General features: G+C 36.9%; 4 protein-coding genes across 5 annotated transcripts; 2 read left to right on the top strand and 2 right to left on the bottom strand.

Annotated features, from left to right (window-relative positions):
- The first annotated feature begins 331 nt into the window (after nt 1-331).
- On the top strand, nt 332-6,374 carry LOC126585501 (uncharacterized). The gene is made up of 7 exons (XM_050249945.1): nt 332-835; nt 1,607-1,759; nt 3,489-3,723; nt 4,217-4,439; nt 4,577-4,726; nt 5,916-6,003; nt 6,101-6,374. Exons 1-5 carry the CDS (start codon nt 485-487, stop codon nt 4,716-4,718), a joined length of 1,104 nt encoding a protein of 367 aa, XP_050105902.1. The 5' UTR covers nt 332-484; the 3' UTR covers nt 4,719-4,726; nt 5,916-6,003; nt 6,101-6,374.
- Nucleotides 6,375-8,066: 1,692 nt separating this feature from the next.
- Nucleotides 8,067-10,923, top strand: LOC126585500 (protein SENSITIVE TO PROTON RHIZOTOXICITY 1-like). Of its 2 annotated transcripts, XM_050249944.1 has the most exons (3): nt 8,067-8,225; nt 9,026-10,659; nt 10,904-10,923. In XM_050249944.1, exon 2 carries the CDS (start codon nt 9,046-9,048, stop codon nt 10,618-10,620), a length of 1,575 nt encoding a protein of 524 aa, XP_050105901.1. In that variant the 5' UTR covers nt 8,067-8,225; nt 9,026-9,045; the 3' UTR covers nt 10,621-10,659; nt 10,904-10,923. The 2 variants fall into 2 exon arrangements, with proteins under 2 accessions (XP_050105901.1, XP_050105900.1); XM_050249943.1 differs by lacking the exon at nt 10,904-10,923 and having other exon boundaries at nt 9,026-10,858.
- A 491-nt stretch (nt 10,924-11,414) lies between these two features.
- On the bottom strand, nt 11,415-15,551 carry LOC126585499 (FHA domain-containing protein PS1-like). Its single transcript, XM_050249942.1, has 6 exons — nt 15,118-15,551; nt 14,801-15,006; nt 12,700-14,565; nt 12,430-12,565; nt 11,932-12,323; nt 11,415-11,826 (listed from the first exon to the last, which is right to left on the bottom strand). The coding sequence occupies exons 1-6, from the start codon at nt 15,431-15,433 to the stop codon at nt 11,590-11,592; spliced, it is 3,153 nt and encodes a 1,050-aa protein (XP_050105899.1). The 5' UTR covers nt 15,434-15,551; the 3' UTR covers nt 11,415-11,589.
- Nucleotides 15,552-17,125: 1,574 nt separating this feature from the next.
- Nucleotides 17,126-20,211, bottom strand: LOC126585502 (uncharacterized). The gene is made up of 4 exons (XM_050249946.1): nt 19,767-20,211; nt 19,535-19,640; nt 17,593-17,741; nt 17,126-17,496 (listed from the first exon to the last, which is right to left on the bottom strand). The coding sequence occupies exons 1-4, from the start codon at nt 19,905-19,907 to the stop codon at nt 17,401-17,403; spliced, it is 492 nt and encodes a 163-aa protein (XP_050105903.1). The 5' UTR covers nt 19,908-20,211; the 3' UTR covers nt 17,126-17,400.
- Nucleotides 20,212-24,589: the final 4,378 nt, after the last annotated feature.

The raw sequence follows: 24,589 nt of genomic DNA, 5'->3' as shown, positions 1-24,589 counted from the left end.
AAATCATAATGAAAGTAGGATTCCATATCAAATCAATGTAATGCTAAGAATATAGGGTTTTTGACTAGCTCAATGAAAATCGAATCGGAAATGAGATTCTGGACCAAATCTATAGAATCTAGAAGAATATAAGGTTCTAAACCAACTTAACAAAACCATCAAAAAATTAGAACTCCATACAAACTCAATGGAATCCAATCATCCATACACAAGGTGGGTACATGAGCACTTTTTAATAGTAATTTAAAAAAAAAAAAACCGAACTAAACCAAACCGAATAGTAATTTCAGTTCGTTTTCGATTTTGAGAAAAAAAAAAAAACAAACTCACCCCTAGTTTAGTGTGATGTGAATGTGATTCATAACGTTTATTTATTTTTCTTTTCTTCTCTCAAAAAATTAAAATTCTGTTCAATTTGTTTTATGTTTTTCTGGATAAATATCCAAGTTTCTAAATTGCAACATCAAAATTACTCTTATTGGAAATGGTAGAAGTTGCAGTTCCTACCGGCGTTCATATCAGACCCTTTCTTTCTGTAAGCCCACAGCATCCAATTCGTCGCACAATAGTGGTAACAAAGACAAAACCATGGAAGATTCGTGGAGTTGCAGCTTCTTCTTCTTCTTCTTCTTTTACTACTAGTACTTGTGGGTATAAACAAACGGCTGATGATGGACAACAAGTAGTGTTGCCAAACAAGGCAAGCAAGAAAAGGGTCTTCTTTTTAGACGTCAATCCTCTCTGCTATGCAGGAAGCAGACCCAGCTTACACGCTTTTGCTCATTGGGTCTCCTTATTTTTCAATCAAGTTAGCCTATCTGACCCTGTTATTGCTGTAAGTCCTCTTTACCACTTGCGCACCATGTGTTCGATGAAATGCTTCACTAGTTTTTTCGCCATTCTCTCTTTCATATTTAAACTAAAATCGTTTTCTTCGACGTTCACAACCTCCAAAAACTTATTATGATGCTGCACTTCATATTGCTTACATCACTATAAGGCATATCAAAATTTGGTTAAGAAAAGATAAATAGCTAGCTTGGCAAAATATATTTCACAGGAAGATACCATATAGCTCCAGGCCTGACCATTTTTTTGTAATGCTTATAGGGAATTTTGATTGCCCTATTAAAGGTTTATGAAGCAGTTTATGATTTCACTAGAAGCCATTATTTTTTTTTTATTTCTAGGCACCCAGGGGCTGGTTATAATTCGTCATATATTTAGAGAGTTGTATTAGCTTATTTGGGTTATACAGCACTTATGGAGAATAATACTTCCCTATTATTTCTAGGGTAGTTAGTGGGCGTGCCATTGTTTAACCTGGTAGAGGCTTGAAAATTATAAACCCAAGCCAAGACATATTCTCCGCGATGCTCAAGTCACATATTTTCGTGAAGGGAATAGTGATAATTCATTGGTTCTAGTAGACTCCCTGCAAAGTTAATCTTATTCTTTCATGATTTTCAGCTGTAGAGGGTAGAGGGTTGAGATTCCTGGAACTTGAACATTAAAATTACAATTAACTAATGCTGTATCATGATGGTTAATCTTGGTAATAGTAACTATATGTTTTTTTTTTTTTTTCTAAATTCTGCACTTGCAGGTTGTTGATGGCGAAGGAGGAAGTGAGCACCGCAGACAGTTATTACCATCTTATAAAGCACACAGGTGGAAATTCACAAGACAGTTTTCAAAGGGGCATGTTGGAAGGTCACATGGAGTCATCACCAATGTTCTTAGAAAATGCAATGTGCCTGTGAGTGAACCTCTATTTTTGTATCATTACATTAGGTTGTAATATTATCTTTAGAGCAAATATGGATCTGATTATAGAGCTGGAAGCATTAATCAAAGCTAACTTTTTAATAAGTAAACACTGAGGGGCAACTACCGAGTACACAAACATTAACATGATGTTTATTATGAAGCGACAAAAAAATTCTAACAGAGTAAAGAAAGAGATGGATCTTACGAGACTAATCAAAGAGCCATCTCAACAACTGGTCTGTTAATTGACCATAGAAGGCTCCACTTCGTTAAAGGCTACTAACAATTCTTCCATGCCAACAAAGGATGAATTGCAAACTCGACCTGGAATACCGAATAAGATTTATAACTTTTAAAGATTCATCAAACCTGCTGTGCTTCAATAATTTCTAAATTTAACAAGAAAAAAATGCACAAAGCTCTTGTAAAGCTTTTCCAGTATATAAAGACCGCATTTACAGATAGAAAACTTGTATGCATATCTAGTGGTTGGTTCTGCAATTGAAAAAGGTTATGGAAATTCTGTGTACTTTGAAGTCCATCACATAGAGGATAAAAAATTCAATCGGAGGGTGGGATTACTGTATCTAGGATTACCACAGTTGAACTATATTATTACTAGCACTATCACTGCCAATGCGACCAACTGTTGTTATAGTCATTTTCATTGTTGACACACTACTTTATTCCGCCTTTATTGCTACCGCCAAGGCATTAGCACGACCAAGGAATTAACACCCCACCACCTACACTGATGCTGTTTTCCCCACTATCACCACTATGGTTATATGATCATTGTTGATTCAGTTGCCACTTGCCACCACTTACCCCCACTACCAACTTTTTGTATTCTTGCAGCAACCATTCTTTCCTTTATAATATTTTTAATGAAGTCTCAGTAATGATTTTATCTTTTGTTGAACCCATTCCTATTTGGAGCTCATATCTGATACTACACGTAATACAAGATACAGGATCTAACCGATTCCAGTCTAATGTAATTCTTTCACATTTGTCAAATATATCCTGCTCACCAAACATGACGTATAACTATAAGTAAACTCTCTTTTTTTTGAGAAGAAACGATAGAATTTTATTCAATCAATAGAAGGAATTACAAGCGGATAAGAAATCCACCTACTAGCAAAACTAGCTAAGACCTCTCAAGTAGGACTACCTAACAAGTAACTAAAGCTGGACCAAATTCATTTTACTGCTGCTAACACAACCATCACTTTATAAGAAAGAGAATAATCCGTGAACTCATTTGAAACTGATTCTAATGACTTCCTATATAAACATGATATACTTGTATCTATGAACAGTCAAGGAACTATATCGTCAGCGTAGCGCACGTGCCTAATTCTCACTTCTTTACTCATAAAGTCTTGCACCTTCACATCAAGTTGGTGAAGAAAGCTGTTCATTAAGACAGGATACAACGGACTGCCCCTTCTTTATTCTAGTTGTTTGAAATAAAAATTCAATAACCAGTTTGCTCTCTATTTTAAAATTGTGTCCTTTTAACTGTTGAGTCGTTTGATATATAATTTTTTGTTGGTCTGGATACTTCATATTATATTGGATTCTTTAAGCCATGCCTGAAGCTAATGGAATTGAAGCTTAAAACATGAAATCTCTCAAAAAGGCCTGTAGCTGATAAAATTAAAATATTTTGGTTTGCTGCTTTTCGTTATTTTGAACATAAAGTGTTGCAGGTCATAAAAGTAGAAGGTCATGAAGCTGATGATGTTATAGCTACACTTGTGGGGCAAGTTCTTCAAACAGGATATCGGGTGGTGATTGCCTCACCTGATAAAGATTTTAAGCAATTGCTTTCGGAAGATGTCCAGCTTGTTGTGCCCCTGGATGAGTTAGAACGCTGGTCGTTTTACACTCTTAAGCACTACCTAGCTCAGTATAACTGTGATCCATGCTGTGATTTGAGCCTTAGTAAGTATAATTGTAATGTGGTGGTTTCATAAATGGTAAATGTTTTCCAGTTTTGTTTCCAGAGCCAGTTATGATGTTGATGTATCTTATCCTGGACAGTTTTCTGCATAGATGCTATATCTGTGAATGTTCACTTTTATATAAGACTTATTGATTCATATAGTCTATGGTTTTTATGGCTCAATTAAAAATACTCATTAAATTCGCTAGGATGTTGTAGAGTGAACACTGACATATTGGGATAATTATTTACGGATGTAAATTTGCACAGCAACTGAACTGCAATGTTTTGTAAAACATTTGATCACATTCAAACAAACACATAAGGGGAGACAGTGATTATTTCTTCTTAATTTGTCAGTTTGTTTACTGTTGTAAGCTCCCAGAGTGGTTTTACTAGGCCGCATTCCTGTCTGATAAACCAAGCCCCTCTTAATGTAATATGTATTCACTTCCATAACATGTTTTGTAATTCTGTTAACTTAATGTCTAGGGTGCATTGTGGGTGATCACACTGATGGTGTTCCTGGAATCCAACATCTAGCTCCTGGATTTGGTCAGAAGACTGCCCTAAAGCTATTGAAAAAGCACGGTTCATTGGAAAACCTACTAAACACAGCTGCAGTCAGAACTGTGGGCAGACAGTATGCTCAAGATGCTCTAACAAAACATGCTGATTACCTAAGGAGGAACTACGAGATTCTTTCCCTTAGGAGGTAGTTACTATGTTTGCGGTGTTAATTTTCTTTTATCATTAAATTCCAGGGATAATGCTGTTATTCAGAGTTATCTTATTACCTTGCTCTATAGTAATCCATAGTTCTTGATATTCCCGAGTCACACTTTTCTGCAGGGATGTCGATGTTCAGCTTAGAGAAGAGTGGTTGCTTACCAGAGATACAAACAACGATTCTACAACTCTGTCTAACTTCTATAAATTCTTGGAAGAAACCCGGGATTTCCGTCATCAAAGAGCATCTGTTTCAAATGGCTAAGCTGATAGGTAATTTCTTTAACTTTCCATATGACAGAAACAAGTTCATGATCTGTTCCTTGTTTCCCATTGGGGTTTTAGGGAGGTGGGGTGGTACTTTTTGAGGATGAGGTCTTTAATTTACTGATTTGTCTTGCCTGTACATTTCTCAAATTTCTCAAATTTTATAAATTTCATTCTACATGTCTGTTACATAACTATGACATTTCTGAAATTTTGAAACACTATATAGTGCATGAACAAAATATCATCTACAGAAAAAAATGAATTAATGTATGAGTAAGATAGATACACAATATAAAGGCAACACATTTACAGTGTCTTTGTCTAACACACGTCCTTATTCAATATAATTCATTTCTTTACATCAAGATATTGAATTTGTCACGTATATATAATCATATATATACATTACCATGATGTGACCTTGTTCATTTTTATAATTCACCTGGCTCACAGATTGTTTAATTCATTATTTCTCTACGTAATCAATATACATAAGCTTATATTCGTCATGCGTCTTCTTGATAGAGCTCATGAATATTTTCTACATACCACTAAACAAAGGATTCTCAAATGACTTCTTTCAAGCAGTCATTTACAAACCCCTCGAAGTGCATTACATCTAGTCATTACAAATCCCTCTATCTAATGTTTAGAGTATGGGTCATTCCAGTTGTGTGAGATGTTAAGATTTGTCTAGAGAGAGATTTAGGAAATATAAGAGCTGATGTCTTTTTTTTTGGATCACCACTTGGAAAGGGTGGGAAGAGGGTGAAAACAACTTAATTTTGTATTTAGTTTGGGTTTTAGGTTCCTTTTGTGTACCATTTCTTCTACATCTCTCTCACCATCTGTCCACCTCATTTCATCTCTTCTCCTCCTATATCTTACCAAAAATTAAACATAAAAGACTAAACGTGAAATGGTTATTAAATGGGCCTTAAAATTTTCATCTCCAAAGTATATCTTCTGAAATCTTAATCAATTGAGCTTAAGATTACTGATATTATTTGAAAGCTTTTATAAAGAATTAATTCACTTTTATAGGCCATTGTTCTAGGATTAGCACATAAACAATAATCATGTAAATAATTTTTTCCCCATGACCTATTTCCCATTAAAATTTGTATAGTGGGTGGTACGAAGAACTACTATATCCTTTTAACCCGAGAACTTAGCAAAATTTAATGTACAGGGATGTGCTACCATATAGAAATCCTGAAATCGAAGAACAACAATGTGCAGACTGATATACTTTTGTGCTTCTGATTGCGGAATGTACTGTAAGTTACCACTACCTGTATTGTCTCTCTTCTGCTCTCCCTCTCCCATTTTTGTTGCTTCTCATATGCCTTTCTCCTCCTGTTTCTGGGATCTCAGATTTTGTTGTGCAGTGACTAAGAGAAACTTCGCAGCGGTAGACTGCAATGTGGTCAGATGGTTATAGTGCATGAGTGAGTGCTGATGTGTTTATTTGAGTCAAAGTTTTGGAACAGCAAATCTCAGCTACATATGCAAATGTACCAATTCCGCCCGGCAGGTGCATTTGAATGTTTTTTATGTCAAATTTCTTCTTACCTGTGTCCATATGGGTGTGTTATGTCAACTATTACCATAAATCAATGAATGTGGTCCATGGTTTTTCCTTGAGAAACTTTCTTATTCCTTTGATACCTCTCGTTAAAAAGTTATTTAGGTAACCGGAAATGCCTTTTGTGTGAAGATTGGGCCACAAGCTACTGCTTTGCAGTTTGTAGGCAACATTTGCGAAAAATGCACTATAAATTATACACATAAAGTCACTTGTACTGCAGTAATATTTCTCTTTATTTGTAAGTAAAAGTATCAAGTTGGGACACATATAAATAATGAGTTTGATGTCTGGTTATATCTGCCACATTGTGTCACTTAGTTTAAATCTCTCTTCTCCAATGTCGAAATATCAACAAAAATTAGATAAAGAGATTTGCGTCTGCTAGACGCAATGCACGAATTTGTGAGAATTTGTATATGACTTCTGCAAATGAGTTATTTGAAAATAATATATTTAGTGACTCTACACTACTCATGTAGGTTACTTATAGATAGATATACGTAAATATTCACCAATGAATACTCAATTTCTAATTTAACCCAATAAAAATATATCACTCGATCTTTGTTTCTTAAAACTAAAAAAAATAAAATAAATAAAACAACATATCTATTACTCTTTAAAATAATAAAATATGCGTTAAATATTCAGTATTTCAGTGTATTGTTGTTATCAACTTTAGCCTAGATGCTTGGGTTGTAAGAAATCTCTGATTAAAAACAAGACACAAATAAAGCAAGAAGACCAGGTAGTGTGGAGAAAGAGGCATCTGGACAGGCAATACACGTCCTTGTCAACGAGTGTGGCATGATTCATGAACCATCCATGGCTGGCTCATGTCCCATGGGGATTGGAGGACCATCTTCCAACATTAGATATGCAAATTTTAAATGTAACACTCTCATATTTTACTTCTTATATTTTTAGAAAATGTAAATATGAGTTGTATGGAGAGAGATGTAGATTTGGAATCTAACGGACCACTTTCTAAAAACGTAAAGAAAATGTAAATATACATTTTTATTTTTATCTTTTTGTAAAGATAAATAATTTACATTCCGTCACTGGAGAAATTTTCGATCCCAATATAACCTTTCCATTTCAAAATATTTTGCATCTCTCATTTTAGGTGCTCAATGCCTCAACCACTAAATAAACCATAACCCTCTCTTTTTAATAAAAGGGTACAACTAATGGCAAATTACAGTTATCCATCCATTCCGAGTTCGGAGGAGGCTAATTGAGAATTTCACTCTATTCGTTATCACGATCAAACAAATTCACAACTTATAAGTATCGAACCTAAACCCTTTTTTTTTTTTTTTCCTTTAGAGAATTAATGTTTGCACTTTTCCTAAGTAACTTGTCGTGGTTACCTAAACCGTAACTTTTTACATTTGGGCACTTTCTCTTTTATCTTCCTTGTCTAACTTGAATAATTAATTTTCTGGCACTTAAAATTAGGATTTAGTTTTATTTATTGTGAAAGAGTCGTCCCGAGTTCTGGGCGGCCCCACATCTCCAATCAGACTTCGCCTCCTTCTGTGAGAAATCTCAACCGTACAAAACTAATCAAGATCTGATCACAGCCCATGAACGGTGAACAATTAAATGTCTAACAAAATGATGAGCGAGTCCCACTACCCTTTATTAATCAATTATGTTCCAGAAATGGACGGTCTGATTGATGGGGTTGACAATTAACTATGGCCCCCACCGTGTTAGACTGTAAATTGAGAACTGTAGCAGAGATTGCTGATATACAGATGCAGCTGAGCTCAACTTCCATTTTGCTCTCTCTCTCTCTCTCTCTCTCTCTCTCTCAAACAAGTTTGTAATGTAAGAGCCAACCGAGCGGAGAAGGAGGAGAGGAGACAAAAGAGCATATAAGCACAATCACTCTTCAATCTGGTGATTTTTCTTACCTCTCTTTTTTAGGGTTCTCACACACCCACACATACACACATACATACATATATATGTGTGTGTGTGTGTGTATATATATATATATATTTTTTTTTTTAATTTGTCCAAAGATTGAGTTTTGTCTGTGTTTTCCTCCATTTTCTCTCCCAGGTTCTGGTTAATTTTTAATTTTTAATTTTTTTAATTTTACTTTTTGTATGTGGTTGAATCTTATGTAATCAGCTTTGTTTAACTGAAATGGATTCAGCTGCTTTTGGGAATTATGAATGGTATTTGATAGGATTTTGGGTTTCTTAATTAGGTTTATTGAAAATAATTCAGCTTAAGCTGTCTTGAATGGAGATCTTAGGATCTTGAATTGGCCTCTAATTGTTAATTAGCAATAACTGTTTCATTACAGTTAGGGTTGCATATGCACGTACAGCTACTAAATCCTAATCGATCATTATAAATTGTTTTTGGAAAACTGAGTTGAATTCTGGATGGGAGGTGGGGATTAATTCTGAGAATTGTTACCCTATGAGGATATTGACCGTTAATGGTGAAAGTTATTTTATTTTTCAAGTGTTTCATGAATAAATCTGTTGAGGAAGATGATAGTTTTCTTAAAACTAGCATCGGAGGGGAAAATGGGTATTGAATTTGTTCAGACTTTCGGCTGCGTGTCTGATGCAGCTATATCTTTATTCGATGATTCATTTCAGTTTGCGATTTCTTTGATTTACAATGACGATTCTCTTGTCTCGTATATTAAGCTGGATTGGTGTTGGATTTTGATACATCAGGTGAGGATACAAGTTGGGAAATGGATCCTAAAGAAAGGCAATGGGACACTTGGGAGAATCCTTCCACTGGGAATGATGTGACAAATACGATTTCCTCAGATCATCAACCTTTTACCAGTTACAAATCACGGCAGCATCAACAGAAGTGGGAAAGTCCCTCCGTTTTAGATTATGAAATGGGGATGGAACTGTCCTTCCAGAAATTCCACCAGCCTTCTGATTCGCAAACGTCGCATACTTGCAACTCCAATAACGATACAAAAATACCAGATCGAGAAGATGGTAGGATGCGTGAGGCGCAGCAGCCTGATAAAATCCAAGACTGGGATCCAAGAATGACGTTGAATGATCTCTCTTTTCTGGAACAAAAGATCCATCAGCTTCAGGATTTAGTGCATGTGATTGTTGGCCGGAGAGGTCAAGTTCTAGGACGACCAGATGAACTTGTGGCTCAGCAACAGCAGCTCATAACTGCTGACCTTACTTCCATAATTGCTCAGTTGATCTCTACAGCAGGTAGTCTTCTACCATCTGTGAAGCATACACTTTCCACCACGATTCCTTTTACAGGACAGTTTGGGCAGCTTGGTGGGTCATTCATTCCTTCTGCAGCAGGAAATGATGTGGGTGTTAAGTTGCAAGTTAATAGTGGAAGCAAATTAGCTGATCAGGCCAACCATACTGATCTAATAAGTAATTATGGGACTGAGCACATGGAAGAACATGAAACAAAGGATGAAGAAGATGCTGATGAAGGTGAGAACCTTCCGCCTGGTAGCTACGAAATTTTACAGTTAGAGAAAGAAGAAATCCTGGCACCCCACACTCACTTCTGTGCAATTTGCGGAAAGGGATTCAAGCGGGATGCAAATTTAAGGATGCACATGAGAGGTCATGGAGACGAGTACAAAACCGCAGCAGCACTTGCAAAGCCCAACAAGGAATCCAGCTCCGAACCAACACTTATCAAAAGGTATTCGTGCCCTTATGCTGGCTGCAAGCGGAACAAGGATCACAAAAAGTTTCAGCCCTTGAAGACTATTTTATGTGTCAAGAATCACTACAAGAGAACCCACTGTGACAAAAGTTACACTTGCAGCAGATGCAACAGCAAGAAGTTCTCCGTTATTGCAGATCTGAAAACTCATGAGAAGCATTGTGGTAAGGACAAGTGGCTTTGTTCTTGTGGCACTACCTTCTCAAGGAAAGACAAGCTTTTTGGCCATATTGCCCTTTTCCAAGGTCACACTCCTGCCATACCCCCCGATGAACCAAAAGGAACTCTAGGGCCAACTAACCACGGGGAAGGCAGTGAAGCATCAAACAGAGTTGGAAGCATTAACTTCAGTTTTGGCTCCACTGCTCCTGGCGGAGGTGGTGGATCTCAAAATCTCATGGACGTGAAAGAAAGTATCGATGATCCTACTAGTTACTTCTCTCCATTGAATTTTGAAACCTGTAACTTTGATGGGTTTCATGAGTTGCCTCGACCCCCGTTTGAGGATTCAGAGATCTCTTTTCTTATGCCAGTGTCTTGTAATTACACTGACAAAACTGGAGGGGAGTCGAATTTCAACAATCTTCAACGACACTAATGATTGCTCCTCGCCAGCGTATGACTTTCTTTAACATTTGTAAGTTTTAGGTGATCCCATATGTTATGTGATTTCTTAAGCTTGAATAAATGATGGTGCTTACTAGTTTGTAGCTTAATAGAAGTTGTAGTAGGCTCTAGCGATGCTTAAATCTTAGTTTACCAATTCTGCATCATTATTTCCCTTAACTTTCGTGTTCATCGGTCTGATTCTGCATTTCATATTTGGAATTCTTTCAGTGATGGTGTTTTTGTTTCTTTCTATTTACCACTTTCCTTTGCAGTTCTTGCAACTCCCAAAGTAGTTTTACTAGGCTGCATTTTGTTATCCATCTTCAGTCGATATTCGATATGAATTCACTGCCGTAGCCTATTTTGCATTTAAATTATACGAAAAGTCCAAAAAAACTTCCCTTTTAATGAAAAGCCCTTTTTACAGGTATAGTGAATAGTACTAGGGAAAGGTATAAATGTGATTTTTCGTTAAAAGTGAATAGTACCGAGAGTGTTTTGTTAAAACGCCCTTTAATTATTTGCTGCTGTAGATTCTTACCATAGTAAAACGTTTAAACACGTGTCGTGATTCTAATAGGATAGTAAATCTACTCCGCATCCTCGCATTGCAGAGTAATTTGGGATCTCTGTCACGGTCCGAGAGAGAGTAACAACAATTTCACCAACTTTTCCCAAGTCGCAAAAGATGTCATACCTAACCCTAATCTTTAGACACCCACCCCTACCCCTACACAGATCGAGTACTCTTAAGGAACTTTGTTAGTACACCCATAGGATCGGTTCACCAAATATGTTAGGCATATATTTCCTCAAGTTCTTGATCAAATCAGTTGAAATAAAGAAGTTTGAAGTGCTTGATAAAGCACAAACAAGTCAACAACTCGATCATCATTTTGCTCATCGTAACAATGCCATTACAATTTGAGACCGTAAATGAAAATTGTTTTTGGTTCATCTAACGGATCTGCCCGTAATGAGCATTATGGTGCAGAATGAGCTTCAAACCCTTTGCACTTTCTCCTTTTGACGACTTCTTCAGAGGGCCGCAGCTATTGTACTTTTCTCTCAAAGCTCCGTTTCCTAAGTAAGACCATGTACGCCCACAGGGAGAACTGTCGGGCCACAAAAACCTCTCAGAAAGTGGGTTAACCAGACCCTCACGAAATTCTTCAGCTGTCTCACAGAGCAAACCCTGAAACACAACCAAAATCATTCTTAAAATGCCTGCATTATGCGTCAATGGTGCGTCGAGTGTGGAAGGAGAAAATAGTTAGAGCGCTAGTTGTAGTATCATTACCTCTTCCATAGCTTTGATCTTCAGGGTGACATCGGTACTGAGAAGGACAAGTTGTCCATCGTTCCTCTTCATCCTTCTACATAAAAGAGCACAATCTAGGATATGGTCTTCTGGGGACGGTGATACAAGGTCCATCATGCTCCCACACCTCGAAAAAGTCAATGAGCCCGTTGTCCTAGAAGGAAAGCCCCAACTCTTCTCGCTAAATAGAGACTGCGGCGAAGCAGGAGGGGTTGGAGCAATCAGTCTTCCGTCTTCCATTGAGCTCTGGACATGGATCCACCAATTTGTTTTAATCATACAGTCTTTGATCCATTCCAGCACCAATTCAGCCTCTGTTTTCTTTCTGAAAAGGCTGCCACGTTGCTTCAAGCAATCCAGTTCCCGTATGACTGTTTACAATAAGCGAGTGCATTCACAATCATCAGGAACAACTTTACCTAGCAAATAATATGACCATGCAAGAAAACTGATGCAACATAATTCAAATTTCATTACCCATTCTTGGAATGATTAACTGAGTCCCCTTAAGACCTTGTAGAAACTGCAATGACTTCCTTGATTCCTTGTCGAGAAGAGTGGTAGCGTCCGCAACCATAGTCCAGCTCCTCTTTCCTTCTCCAACAGATTTATTCTGAAAATTAACTTTTGAGTTACATGTCTATGCTCGATAAAGCTAGTTAGCACCATAGAAATAAATTCATGGAAGAAAGTAACAGCTGTGGGAATAAATTTTTGGAACATTTAACCAAGTGTTGATCAACTTACAGAGCATGCATTGGCGACCTCCTTATTTTGAGTACAACTGAAATATGTACTGCTTCTTGTCGCTGTGTTAGGGACTGAGTCTTCTGACATGTTCTTGCCTCCAGAACGTTTGATTGATTGAAAAGGAATCCTTTCTCTTCTTACTTTTGTTACCGTCAACATTTCCTCCACCCTAGCTTGATTTCCAGAAGTGTTTCCAGGTAATTTTGTTTCTTGGAGTTCCTTCATTATCTGGTTCTCTTTTCCTGGGGATTCAATCAGTTCTTGTTGATGGATATTGGAGACTAGAGTTAGTTTTGACGAGGATGATGTGCTTGATTTGGAATGCTTAACTTCTATCTTACCCTTCTTTTTCAAAGACCTCAGTCGAAGAGTATTTGGGGTGAAATTTTCCTTGTCTGGAGTAAAGATCTCCTCCTGTCCAATATCATCATCATACGCAGCCTCAGGTTTTCCTCTGCTCTTATCTGTTTGAAGCTTTACCGCACTAGCAGGTTTACCTCTTCTTGCCCAAATGCTTCCCACCATCGTACTTGATTTATTCTCGGATCTCAGTGGAGGGCTTTCACAGAGTTTCGATTCAGGCTGTCCTGCTGCAGTAAAGAGAGATTGTGGGGTCTGCCTCTCCTTGTTATTTATTAACTCTGATATAGATGAGGTTCCAGATTCTGTCACAAGAGGTGCAGAAGAAATGCTTGTATCCCTTTTTTCATGATCTTCTGATGCCACACTTTTGTTTTCCGATTCTCCACAACTCACATCCACTAGACATTCTTTTTCATCAGAATGCTCAAAGTTCAGGTTGACAGGCAAGTTGGATTTTGGTTCTAGGGTCAGGCTTTCTTCTACAACTCTCTGATCTTTGGTCTCCCCGAGGACTTCTCCGATTGGCAACAATAAGTTCTCCATTTCAAGGGGTCCAGAAAAAAGACATGAAATATCAGTCTGTCCATTATCTTTTCTCAGTGGGCGTTGGTTCTCAATTTTATCAGGTACAGAAGCAGCCGCATGAGCTTCCCTTTCCTTTCCATCAAAATGTTCAAACTTTTGTCTAATCAGCAAGTTTGATTTTGGTTCTGGGGTCAGGCTTTGTTCTGGAACTTGCTCATCTTTGTCCTCCCCAAGGGATTCTCCAGTCGGCAAGGTTGAGTTCTCCATCACCTGAGGTCCAGAACAAAGACATAAAATATCAAACTGTCCCTGATCTTTTCTCAAGGGGCTTTGGTTCTTCTCAGGTACTTGTGCAGCAGGATCGGCCTCTTCCTTTTCACCAGAAGAACGTTCAGCATTCAGGTTGGCGGGCAAGTTTGGTTTTGATTCCGGGGTCAGGTTTTCTTTCTCATCTAGCTGAGTTTTGGTCTCCTCGAGGATTTCCCCAGTCAGAAGAGGTGAACTCAAAAAATTAGTATTTCCATGGTCTTTTCCCAATTGACTTTGCTTCCCACTTTCCTCTGACACTTGCACAGCAAGACAAGCTTCCCCTTCCTCTGCAGTAAAAAAGGAACTCTCTAGGTTCTCTCTTTCCGAATCCTCTTCTGTGACACAGTGAGGTTGTAGGCGCTGGTTTTCCATTCGATTAGGATTAGATTCTTCCATCTCCAAAAACAGGTTCACCGATTCCGTTCCAAATGCCCAGAAACTTGAGACTTCATTCTCTTCACCACTACCTTTTGATAATTTCTCGCCCCATTCTTCGCCTTGATCAAAAATTGAGTAAACGGCATTTTCCGGCAGTGGAGGTGCTGATGGGACCTCCATCTTCCCAATGACTCCCACAATTTCATCAGAGAACAATGATTCTACACCCACGGAATTTGAATCTGGAGATTCAGTTTCTTTGTTCTCAACAGGCAAAGAATTCTCACTCTGCACAAACCCAAATAGAAAACGCAAACGAAAATTGTATAAAGTTCATTGGCAACTTTCTGACCCTATTCAATTCAATTCAATTCGAATAAAGAAATACGAAACAGATTGAACGAACAACAGAATAAAAAACCATTAAAAAAACAATCTTGGTTTCATTGAACAATCCAACAAGCAATCTTTTGGACATCCTTCAGATTCATGTCTAAATTAAACAACCCACATATTTACTTACCTGATCCGATACTTGTTCTGCATTTTCATCATCGTCGTGCGCTATGAATGGCACGAAAGGTGTTTCGAAATCATAGGCCTGCCTCATAGGAATCCAATGCAAGCTGTAGACCCTGCTGGAACCACCAAGCCTGAGCGTGTCCCCTTCGCTCAGCTCCACTCGAACTCCCGGCTCGATCTTCTTGTCCGAAACCCAAGTCCCATGTACTGCAACAAAAACCCCAATTAACCCAACAAGTCCTATAAGTTTCTGGGGTTTTCTTATTTTATGCAAAGAAAACTTAATTGAAATGCTAAATAAAAACCCCAATTTCTTACCTGATGACAAATCGGTGAGAGAGAGCTTTTGAGAAAAAGGGTCGGAGAGGATTTGGAGGTGGAATCTGCTGATGCTGGGGTGAGTCAAGACGATGTTGCAATCCGGGTGTCGGCCGACGATCAAGATTTCTTCATGGGTTTTTCGGTAGACGGCGGAGATGGGTTTGGAGTGCGGCGGCGGCGGGGATTTGTTGACGATGAAGATGTTCTTGAGAATGGCTCCGTTCTTGAGGACTGTGAAGACTGGGATTTTCGGCTCCTCTTCTTCTTCCCTTCCTTCTCCGTTCAGCTTCCTATTCATTTTCTCATTCGCCATGACCGTGTTCTTTGTTGAAGAATTTGGATTCTGCGTAGGGCAACTGGATTTTAGAGAGAGAGAGAGAGAGAGACGGATGACGAATTGTTGTAATTCCTGGGGGAAATATTTGGGAGGTTGTGGCGGGGTTTTATTTCAAAAAGGCGACCGTTGGGATTTTTTTTCAATTATATAACGGCTATTGCCGCCGAGTTAAAGGCCATCCAAGACTAATAATTTTTTGATTTTGAAACTTGATTCAAAATTGTAAAGATTTTTAAGAAAAGAAATGTTCAATAAATAAATAAATAAGTTTGTTTTATTCAAAACTTAATTCAAAATTGACGTTACCTTGCCCGAAGATAGTAAACTGAGTTTGAGAAGGCTGGGCATTTGTGCTAAAAGTTGTCGGCTCACCACTTACCTTTGGTTATTGGACTGCTGGAGAGGATTTTTTGGGTTAGAGGGCAACATTGTTATCTTTACCTTTGCCTTTCACCAACTTTAGGCTAAAAATTGCGGCTCATCACTTACCTTTGGTTATTGGACTGCTGGAGATGATTTTTGGGTTAGAGGGCAACATTGTTGTCTTTGCCCTTACCTTTCACCAACTGGTGTAGATGCTTTAAGGAGAAGGATGAGCACGATCTGGTTTAGTACAATTCACCCTTAAAATCGAAAATCGAACCTAATAAAGTAGCTAGTTTGGTTGCGTTTTGGCTGTGTCTTGTTGGTTCTATTCCGTTTGAGCTTGAATCATCTTTTGGGATTGTTTCAGTAAACTCCAAAGATAATCACAACAAGGGAGTGGAGGACGGCGATACAAGTAATCTGCCTTGGATTTTGATGTTGGAGTATGTTGTTACAAGTGCAAGAGGCGCGAGTTCAGCAAACGAGAGCGAGCTTGTTGTTTAGTGGATGACAATGTTGCTTCCGTTGTTGCTAAAACACAAGAAAACTTCTCAAAAACTTTTAAATAAAAGGGGGCATGAGTACTTGATACAAGCGGATATTGAGAGGGGGAAATTCGAACTCGGGACTTCGAGTGCACAGAGTGAATGCCCTTAACAAGAAGGTACCAATTCGCAGTTTCAAGTTTAGCCTCTTCCCAGAAAACTGCCCCATTTTCTTTGCAGTTATAATCCTGAAGCTTTTGACAGTTAGCAGACTTCCGACAGAAAGCCAATAGTTTCGTTATTGCTTAAAACTGACCAAAACAAATATTTCACTCGGAAAATATCGAAGACGGGACTCCAGCCGAGCTGCAATTAAACAGCTGTGGTCATTTCTGCCACCGGAGACAACAAAAGAAATTGCTGTTATCTTAGCCCCAGTTTGCGGTTGAGGTGATTTTAAAAAAAGCTCATATGAAAAAAAGCTGGGAGTGTTTTTGGTGTTTGGTAAACTTAAAAAAAAGGACTTATTTTGGAAGCTGCTGTGAGAATAAGCTGAAATCAAAGGAAAAAGCTGAAGCTGCAATTTATAGCTTTGGAAAACTGGCTTTTTTTCAAAGCACATAGAACTACAGTGCTCCTTTAATGAAAAGATCCACTATCAGACTGCTTTTTTTTCCAAAAGCACTTTTACAAAAAAATTTACCAAACACTCTGCTGATTTATTTCACAGCCGCTTATTTTCACAGCACAGCCGCTTATTCTCACATCAGCTTTTTTTCAAAGCACAGCAATACCACAGGATCCCATCCACAAGAAATTAACAGCCAAAACTTACACGGATTGAGATCAGTTATCGTACAAAAAGATAGGTCAAAATTTGATGTTACAGAAAAAAGGATTATGATATGGGAATCTTAAGCACATTGCTTAGTTGGTCCTTTACATAATTCATGACTCGCATGGCCAAAATTTATCCCAACTCCCATCTAACTTGTAACTACAGCATCATCTAGACACAAGGAGTTCTGAAATAAAAAGCCATGAAAGACAAACCCCATATTGATTTGGCCGGCAATCCAGCACGAGAGGAGCTCAATCCTGCTTACTTTGAGAAAGCCTTGCACGATGTCTAAGCTCAGCTCTTTTCCACTTAACAATTAGGCGACACAAGGAAAAGAGTGTGTTTACCTGCAAAAGAAATTAGATTCAAGTTAAAACAAAGAATTGAAAATACGGAATCAGACAAGATAGAATAATACATGAATATCAATCGCACATACTAACCAAAATTATAATTGCAATGACGAGAAGAGGACCAGACCAGAGCGTTGAGAGAAAAACTCCACCCTCATCAAAATAATCCTGACCGGCAAAGCTCTTCCAGTTTGCACGCAGGAAACTATTGAGCCTCTCTGCAAGATATACTCCTGCCACTGCAAAACAATTTCCACGTATAAGTATCTAGATAGGCAACAGGAACATATTACATTTGTAAGTTGACATGCTGAGGAACATATATAAGTATCTAAAAAGCAAACCCCAAAATACATGAAAATTATTTCTTCGTCGCCTTCATACTCACAGCAGCACAAAAGAACATCAGTACTTAACGCTGATGTCATAATTCTCTGCACTTAAAATTAAAAAATTTATAACCCCTTGTGATAAGTACTGGTTGGTGACTGAATTGGCAAAGTTTCCAACCAATCTCGAAAACTGGAAATTACTACAATTCTCCATTGACAAGCTTCTACAAAAGGTATGAGGAACATGAAATCTTAGTCATAAGATTCATGCATAATTTCACTAAAACAAAAATCCTCTGATGAAGAATAAAATAATTCTTCCAAAGCCCTAAAGAGAAACAAGGCTAGCAAAATGCTATTGTTTGCAGTGCCAGTTCCAAGAATTAAATCAGATGTTTCAATGGATTTCCTAAATAACCAGAACACGTAATGGAAGAGATTCATACATATTCTGGAGAAATCACACAGCATGTGCAATACAAAAAATCTATTTATATTAGAAGCTTTAATTAAAAGAGCACACAAGTGATTAAATAATTGCCAGATATATTTTTGCTGTAACCTCCTTCTGAGAAAAGTTGTGTCCAGTCGAGGCCAAAAACAAACCTTTGGTACTCCTTCCCCAGTTTGATATAAAGCTTGGTCAAGGCTCCTATGGAATCTTGCCTAACAACTAGAAAAAAAAATTAAAGATTGGTCGTGTTTATTCATCAGTCATATGGTTCCCTCATCAAACAAGATCCTGAAACCATATCCTAAATTTGAAAGTCTCACATTGAACTATCGAAGCACAAGTTCACTAATAGATAGTGAAAACTTGTGTCAGTGGAGTCAATCATAATCATTTGATTTTATCCAATGTTATGGGCTACATCTAGCAGGACATAAATCGAAAATTATTTCACTGAAACTGCAATCAAATAAAACAAGAGTTCTGCTACCATATCACTAGTTTCATTAAAACCATACGAAACTGACTAGTTTATGTGCTGAAAATGCAATGAGTTATGGACTTGTGTAACCGTATAAACCACCCAAATTACTTGTTCAGTAGAACAGCAGGTTTCTTTACAGGCAAATTTTCCACCCTTTGAACCAAGACCATAAAATGATGGTTTCTCTACCACCACCATCAATTATTTCAAGAAAAGCAGCCTGAACCAAGACGAGCTGCTTAGATCTTGCAGAGGTCATCTCCAATTACCATTCTCAATCATGATTTTTTGCTTCTGGAATCAACTTATTCCGATCCTAATAAGTATGCAAAGTGAACTAAGGACAAGCCGTGAATCTAACCAAATGAAAGTATTTTAGCACCACCCATTATATGTTTCATCAATGATCTATTCTAGTCACAAGCGTAAAAATGCGGCTTCACTCACAAGAGAACTAAAGACATGCCGTGAATCTAACCCAAATGAAAGCATTTTAGCCATAACCCATTATCTGTTTCATCAAAAAACTACTATATATATATTTCTATTGCTGTAAGGGAAGAACAATCCTCCACGGATTGACTGAAGGCGCAATCACACATTACACCATCTCGCAAACAACACATAAACCTACATATTATACCAAAATTAACACATTATCTATACAAACTCAAAATTAATACCACACCAGAAGCTACAAACATAATCAATCTAATCGAAACATAAAATCATATGTAAGAAATAATAATAATAAAACCAACTTACATGCCAAAAGGAACAGAAACATTTGGAAGTTGAGATTCCTCCTGGAGGTGATGGCTACTATCAGAAGCACAAGATGCATGCCCATTAAACCCATCAACCAAGGTTCCTGCCAATAACCCATTAAATTAAATTAGATTTTCTTTTCAAATTTGTTTACTTTCTGGGAAACCAAACACACGGAGAGAGAGAGGGAGAGGGGGAGAGAGAGAGAGAGAGATAAAAATAGAGGTACCGTCCAGTCGATAGCGTGGAAAAAGCCCAAGAAATTGTTTACAGCAGGTGCAAGACCCGAACGTAACTCTGCGGATAACTTCTGGACGAGATCTGCCATTTGATCCATGTGCTCCTCCATTGCCGACCGAACCTGCTCCATTTCTCACTTTCTCACTTTCTCACAGTGCTTCTTTCTTCTTGTACCTTCCACCTTCTTCTTTCCTTTCTCGTTTAATTTCACAGTGTCAGATCCAAAGCTGAGAGTGTCGCCCTTTAGTCTTACGAGTCCAATGTTGCAGAGAATGGAGATGAGAGAGATGAAATACACTTGACCCGTTCAAATCGACCCCCAAAAGTTTAAATGGGCCGGGTAATTTCCCACTTTCTTATTATTTACGAGCAGTAGTGTCCGCGCGTTGCTGCGATGCTGTTTCTTGCTCTTCCAGAATGTTAAATTAGAATATTTTGGAAAATGATAAAAGAATGTAGAATAGAACAAATATACAAATATTTGAAGAACCAAGAAGTTAGAATCAAAGATGTAGAATGATTTGTAGACCAAATGAGAGAATAAATGGATTAAAATTAATGAATTATTTTGTTTTTATTGAAGGAAATAAATAAAAGTAGAGGTCATATAACCTGGCTGCAGACACGAAAGTGTTAAAAAAGTATACTCTACACTTAGTATCCAAAGAAATACGCAATATAGAAGAAGAAAAAAATGTTTGGTAAAATTGTTTACCAAAAAATCTGAAAGAAAAGACAAATGTTATATACTTTGAGCACAAAATGTTTCAGCATTACATACGAAAACCTTAAAAGTGGGGTGGGTCTAACACATATTAACAGAGCAGGTAAGAAAATTTATGCACCATTTGACAAACCAAATCAAGTAATGCCCAAAGATTAGAAAAATATGTTAAAAAGCAGGATTGTATTTGATATGGATTAAAACGATTGAGTAATTGTGGGCGACTTGCGACAAAATGAGGATGATTGAGGGTGGAGAGTAATCAAATTCGATGATTTCAACTAGAACAAATAGAAGGCCACCCTCCAAGGTTCTAAAAAACGCTAGGCGCTAGTCGAGCGGCGGGCTAGCACCTAGCGCCTGGGCGGCTAGGCGGCCTAGGCGTATTTAGGTAAATTTCTTGTATATCTTGTATTTAAGTGCATATTGACACCTAAAAAAAAATTATACTTGTATGAATAATAAAATAATGATAAAATGCAAATTAGGTACACTATTTCCATAAGTATTGGATGAACTTGTAGTAAATCCATCATTTCAAATTAGATATACCATTTCCATAAGTATACCATCATGAAACCAAAAAAGAAAAAAGCACGCAATTAATAAAAAATAAATAAAAAAAACCTCCTAGGACCGCCTAGCCGCCCGGCCCGCCTAGGCCCAACCCGATTTTTCCTCCCGATTTGCCCAAAAACGCCTCGGTTGCTAGGCGCCCAGCGCTTAGGCGGCGCCTAAGCAGCCGCCTAAGGCGTTTTTTAGAACACTGCCATCATTAGGGGGAAGATGTTAACACCTCTCTGCATATCTAAAAAGCAATTATAAAAACTTTGTTTATTAGAACATGTTTAATCTATTTGAAAATACTTGAATTTTAATTTTTTGCATGAAATTTGAAATGGATAAATGTCAATTTTTTTTTTTTTTTGCAAAATATTAATAAACATGATAGGTAGAGGAAAGAAGACATTATTGAAAAAAGGTACCTAGTTTTGAAGATTAACATGATGAAGCAATTTTATAATTGGAATCTGTAACAAAAATAGACCACATCAAGAATCGTCATTGAAGAGTATATCACAATGAAAGACAGAAAACACTCATAATCTTGTCTCCTTGTTTTGACATTGTGTCAAGTTTTAATCAGAGCAAACTTTAAAAGAAAGAGAGATATGATTATTTTTATTTACGAAAGTACCCAAAGCGGTGCTAATAAGTTTAGTGTAAGTTGAACATGTGCAGGACAATTTAAATTAATGTTGTTGAAAAAATGGGGACATAGAGTGTTGAAAGATGGAGCAGACAAAACTTATTCGATGTAGATAAACAATCATCATTTTCATTTTTCCTCTTCAGAGGAATTGATTGTAACCAATTTATACACAAACATTTGCTTCGTTTTACCTGTTTTGGATACATGTCAAATTGCATGGCTAATAAGTGATGGATTTAAGATGAACATCCAAAAGCATGTATGCAGTTGTTGAAACTAAATATATACTATTTTCACATGGTTTATTGAATTGAAGAACAAGATAAGAATAGTGGAATTGTGAAATTTATCTAACTGATAATGAGATGTTTCAATAAAAATGCAACAATTGCTCTATTACTAAAGTGTTCTGTGGTTTTATTAAGCTATGTGGAATGGGTGTATTTGTTGTGATAGTGTGTTCACCAATGCTCTTGAATGTCTAGGTTAACTGATTGGCAGGGTGATAGGTAATTGGACATACATTTTGACCATATAAAACGAAGATAGTATGCAAATACATTTGCAACAGCCAATTCCCCTGAAAAGAAACATTAGTGCAGATAAGCATAAAATAGTCATGAAAAAAAGGGCATAAATTTTTGAGTATTTTGATATACCGTTTGAACGGAATAGGCGATGAGCTTGGCAAATAACCTGGCAAGGTGATTAGCATCGCAAATAAGTAGATTGATATAAGGTTTTCGACCATAAACAATCTTTTAATCCACATGTTGTATAAAGTATGATACACATGGCAAATAACCTGGTAAGGTGCTTTTTTTGTTGTAGGGCTGGGGTGTTGACATGTATTTATTAATGTGTAAGTTAAAGGTGTTAAATTTATGTAAACATTTAAAGCGTGTGTGTAATATGCTATAAACCAAATGTAGACAAAACATGCAAAAGAAAAAAAGTAGAAGGCAAGAATAGGTAAATATGGTATTAGATTGGTTTTAGTAAAAAGGAAAGCAACATTGCAACATAACTTTTTAAACCAATATTTCATTTGTTTGATCTCAACCTCAATTGTTTTGGAAAGTGTGAATGTGATATGTCTTCTTAAGTGTCCATACGACATCTGCAAAAGAAAGAAAGCAATGGAAGAAAGTCAATGATAAGTGAAAAATATTCAGTATAGTTGCAAGAAATAAACAGTCTGCTCATAAATTTTGCAATACATCCTTAAACACTTTGTTTGCAGTATAGTTGTTTACATTATTGTCTCCATCTGGAATTAAAATCTTAAGACATTCTTTTGATGTAACTCTAGATAATGATACATATAATTGATCAAGGGTGAAAACAGGTTTAGGAAGATATAAACCAACTTATTTCAAAGATTGCCCTTGACTTTTGTTGATGGTCATTGCATAACATGGTCTAACAGGGAATTGACGTATTTTAAAAATAAGAGGCCACTTATTTTCTGTTGCTGTTAGAGTGATTCTCGAAATGAATACTTTGTGACCAATATTGTTTCCAGCAAGTATTTTAGCTTCAATAATTTGGTTGAATAATTGAGTAACCACTAATCTAGTTCCATTTCACAAACCTAAAGACTGATTTAAATTTCGTAACATCATAATTGGCATTCCTATTTTCAACATTAGGTTATGTGTAGGTAAACCATTGAAATCGAACTTATTCAAAAATTCAACAGGATACAATGTTTCTAAATTTTCATTATTTCCATTTGAAGAACACAAAGAATCATAGCTTAGAAACACATGTTCTTCTCTAGGTAACAAATCGATTATATAATTGATTAAGTTGCAATTTTAAATTTGCGTGTTTTTTGACAATTCTTCGGAATTGCTCGCCAGTGTACGAATCGTTAAGTAGTATAGTAGGCAAGCACAAGATCGTTCCAACTAAGATTGAAATAATTTTACCTATTTAACTTAATTTGTATTGTATTTGAATTGAAATTGTACGATTAATGATTGGGAAAGATTTAGGAGTAGAGCTTCTAAATTAATAAAAATTAAAATGAAATTAACAAGTAATGGAAAATGATGAACCACTTGCAAAGAAAATTATAAATCAGTTGTGAAAGACACTAGAGCATCTGATTCACCATAACCAATCCAACTCAATTCCTACAATTAATTATTAATGAGTAATCATCCAAATTGACGGTCTAGTTCCTCTAATTCATATAGTATCCATGGCATCTAGATTACTATGTATACTCATATGTACTTACAATCTATGACATCTAGATTACTAAACACACACAAGTTCATTAACGATTTGAGAACTACTTAAGAGACCGCATGAAACCTAGTGTATGACATCTACATCAAGGAATTCACGGTACCATTTGCAAGGCGCTAAAACCTAATTAACAACATGGCATCTGTGTTAACTTGCATCAAATACACTCAACTCAAACCAAAGTGGTGGCCAATCACCAAGATTAAATCAAGCTCATAAGCACATCAAAATGATACTCAACTTGAATGAAAATTCATAAATAATTAAACTGAGAAATTAAGAATTCATAGTTAGGCTACATCGTAGCCCTAGCAAAAATAAATTAGTTTTGGAACATAATCGGAAAGATTATTGAATTCATAAAATTAAAAGAAAAATAAGTTTAGAAAAGCCTGAAAATCTCCTGCTTTGCCGCTGCCTAGTTTTTTTTCCCTCTTCTTTATGATCTGCTTAATATTGCCAAATTAATACCAAGCAGCCACTCCTTTTTCTCCTTGAATGATATGATTGCTTCTTCGTGTACTCCCTTTTTTAATCCTCATTAATGTTTAGCCCCATTACTGATACCTTAATACCAAAACAAAACTCTCAGCCGTTCCTTTTTGTTTCTTTGTCT

The sequence above is a fragment of the Malus sylvestris genome, chromosome 10 (assembly GCF_916048215.2).
Source record: "Malus sylvestris chromosome 10, drMalSylv7.2, whole genome shotgun sequence".
Lineage (NCBI taxonomy): Eukaryota > Viridiplantae > Streptophyta > Magnoliopsida > Rosales > Rosaceae > Malus > Malus sylvestris.
The sequence above is the reverse complement of the archived record's forward strand: the minus strand, read 5'-3'. Positions and strand labels throughout refer to the sequence as shown.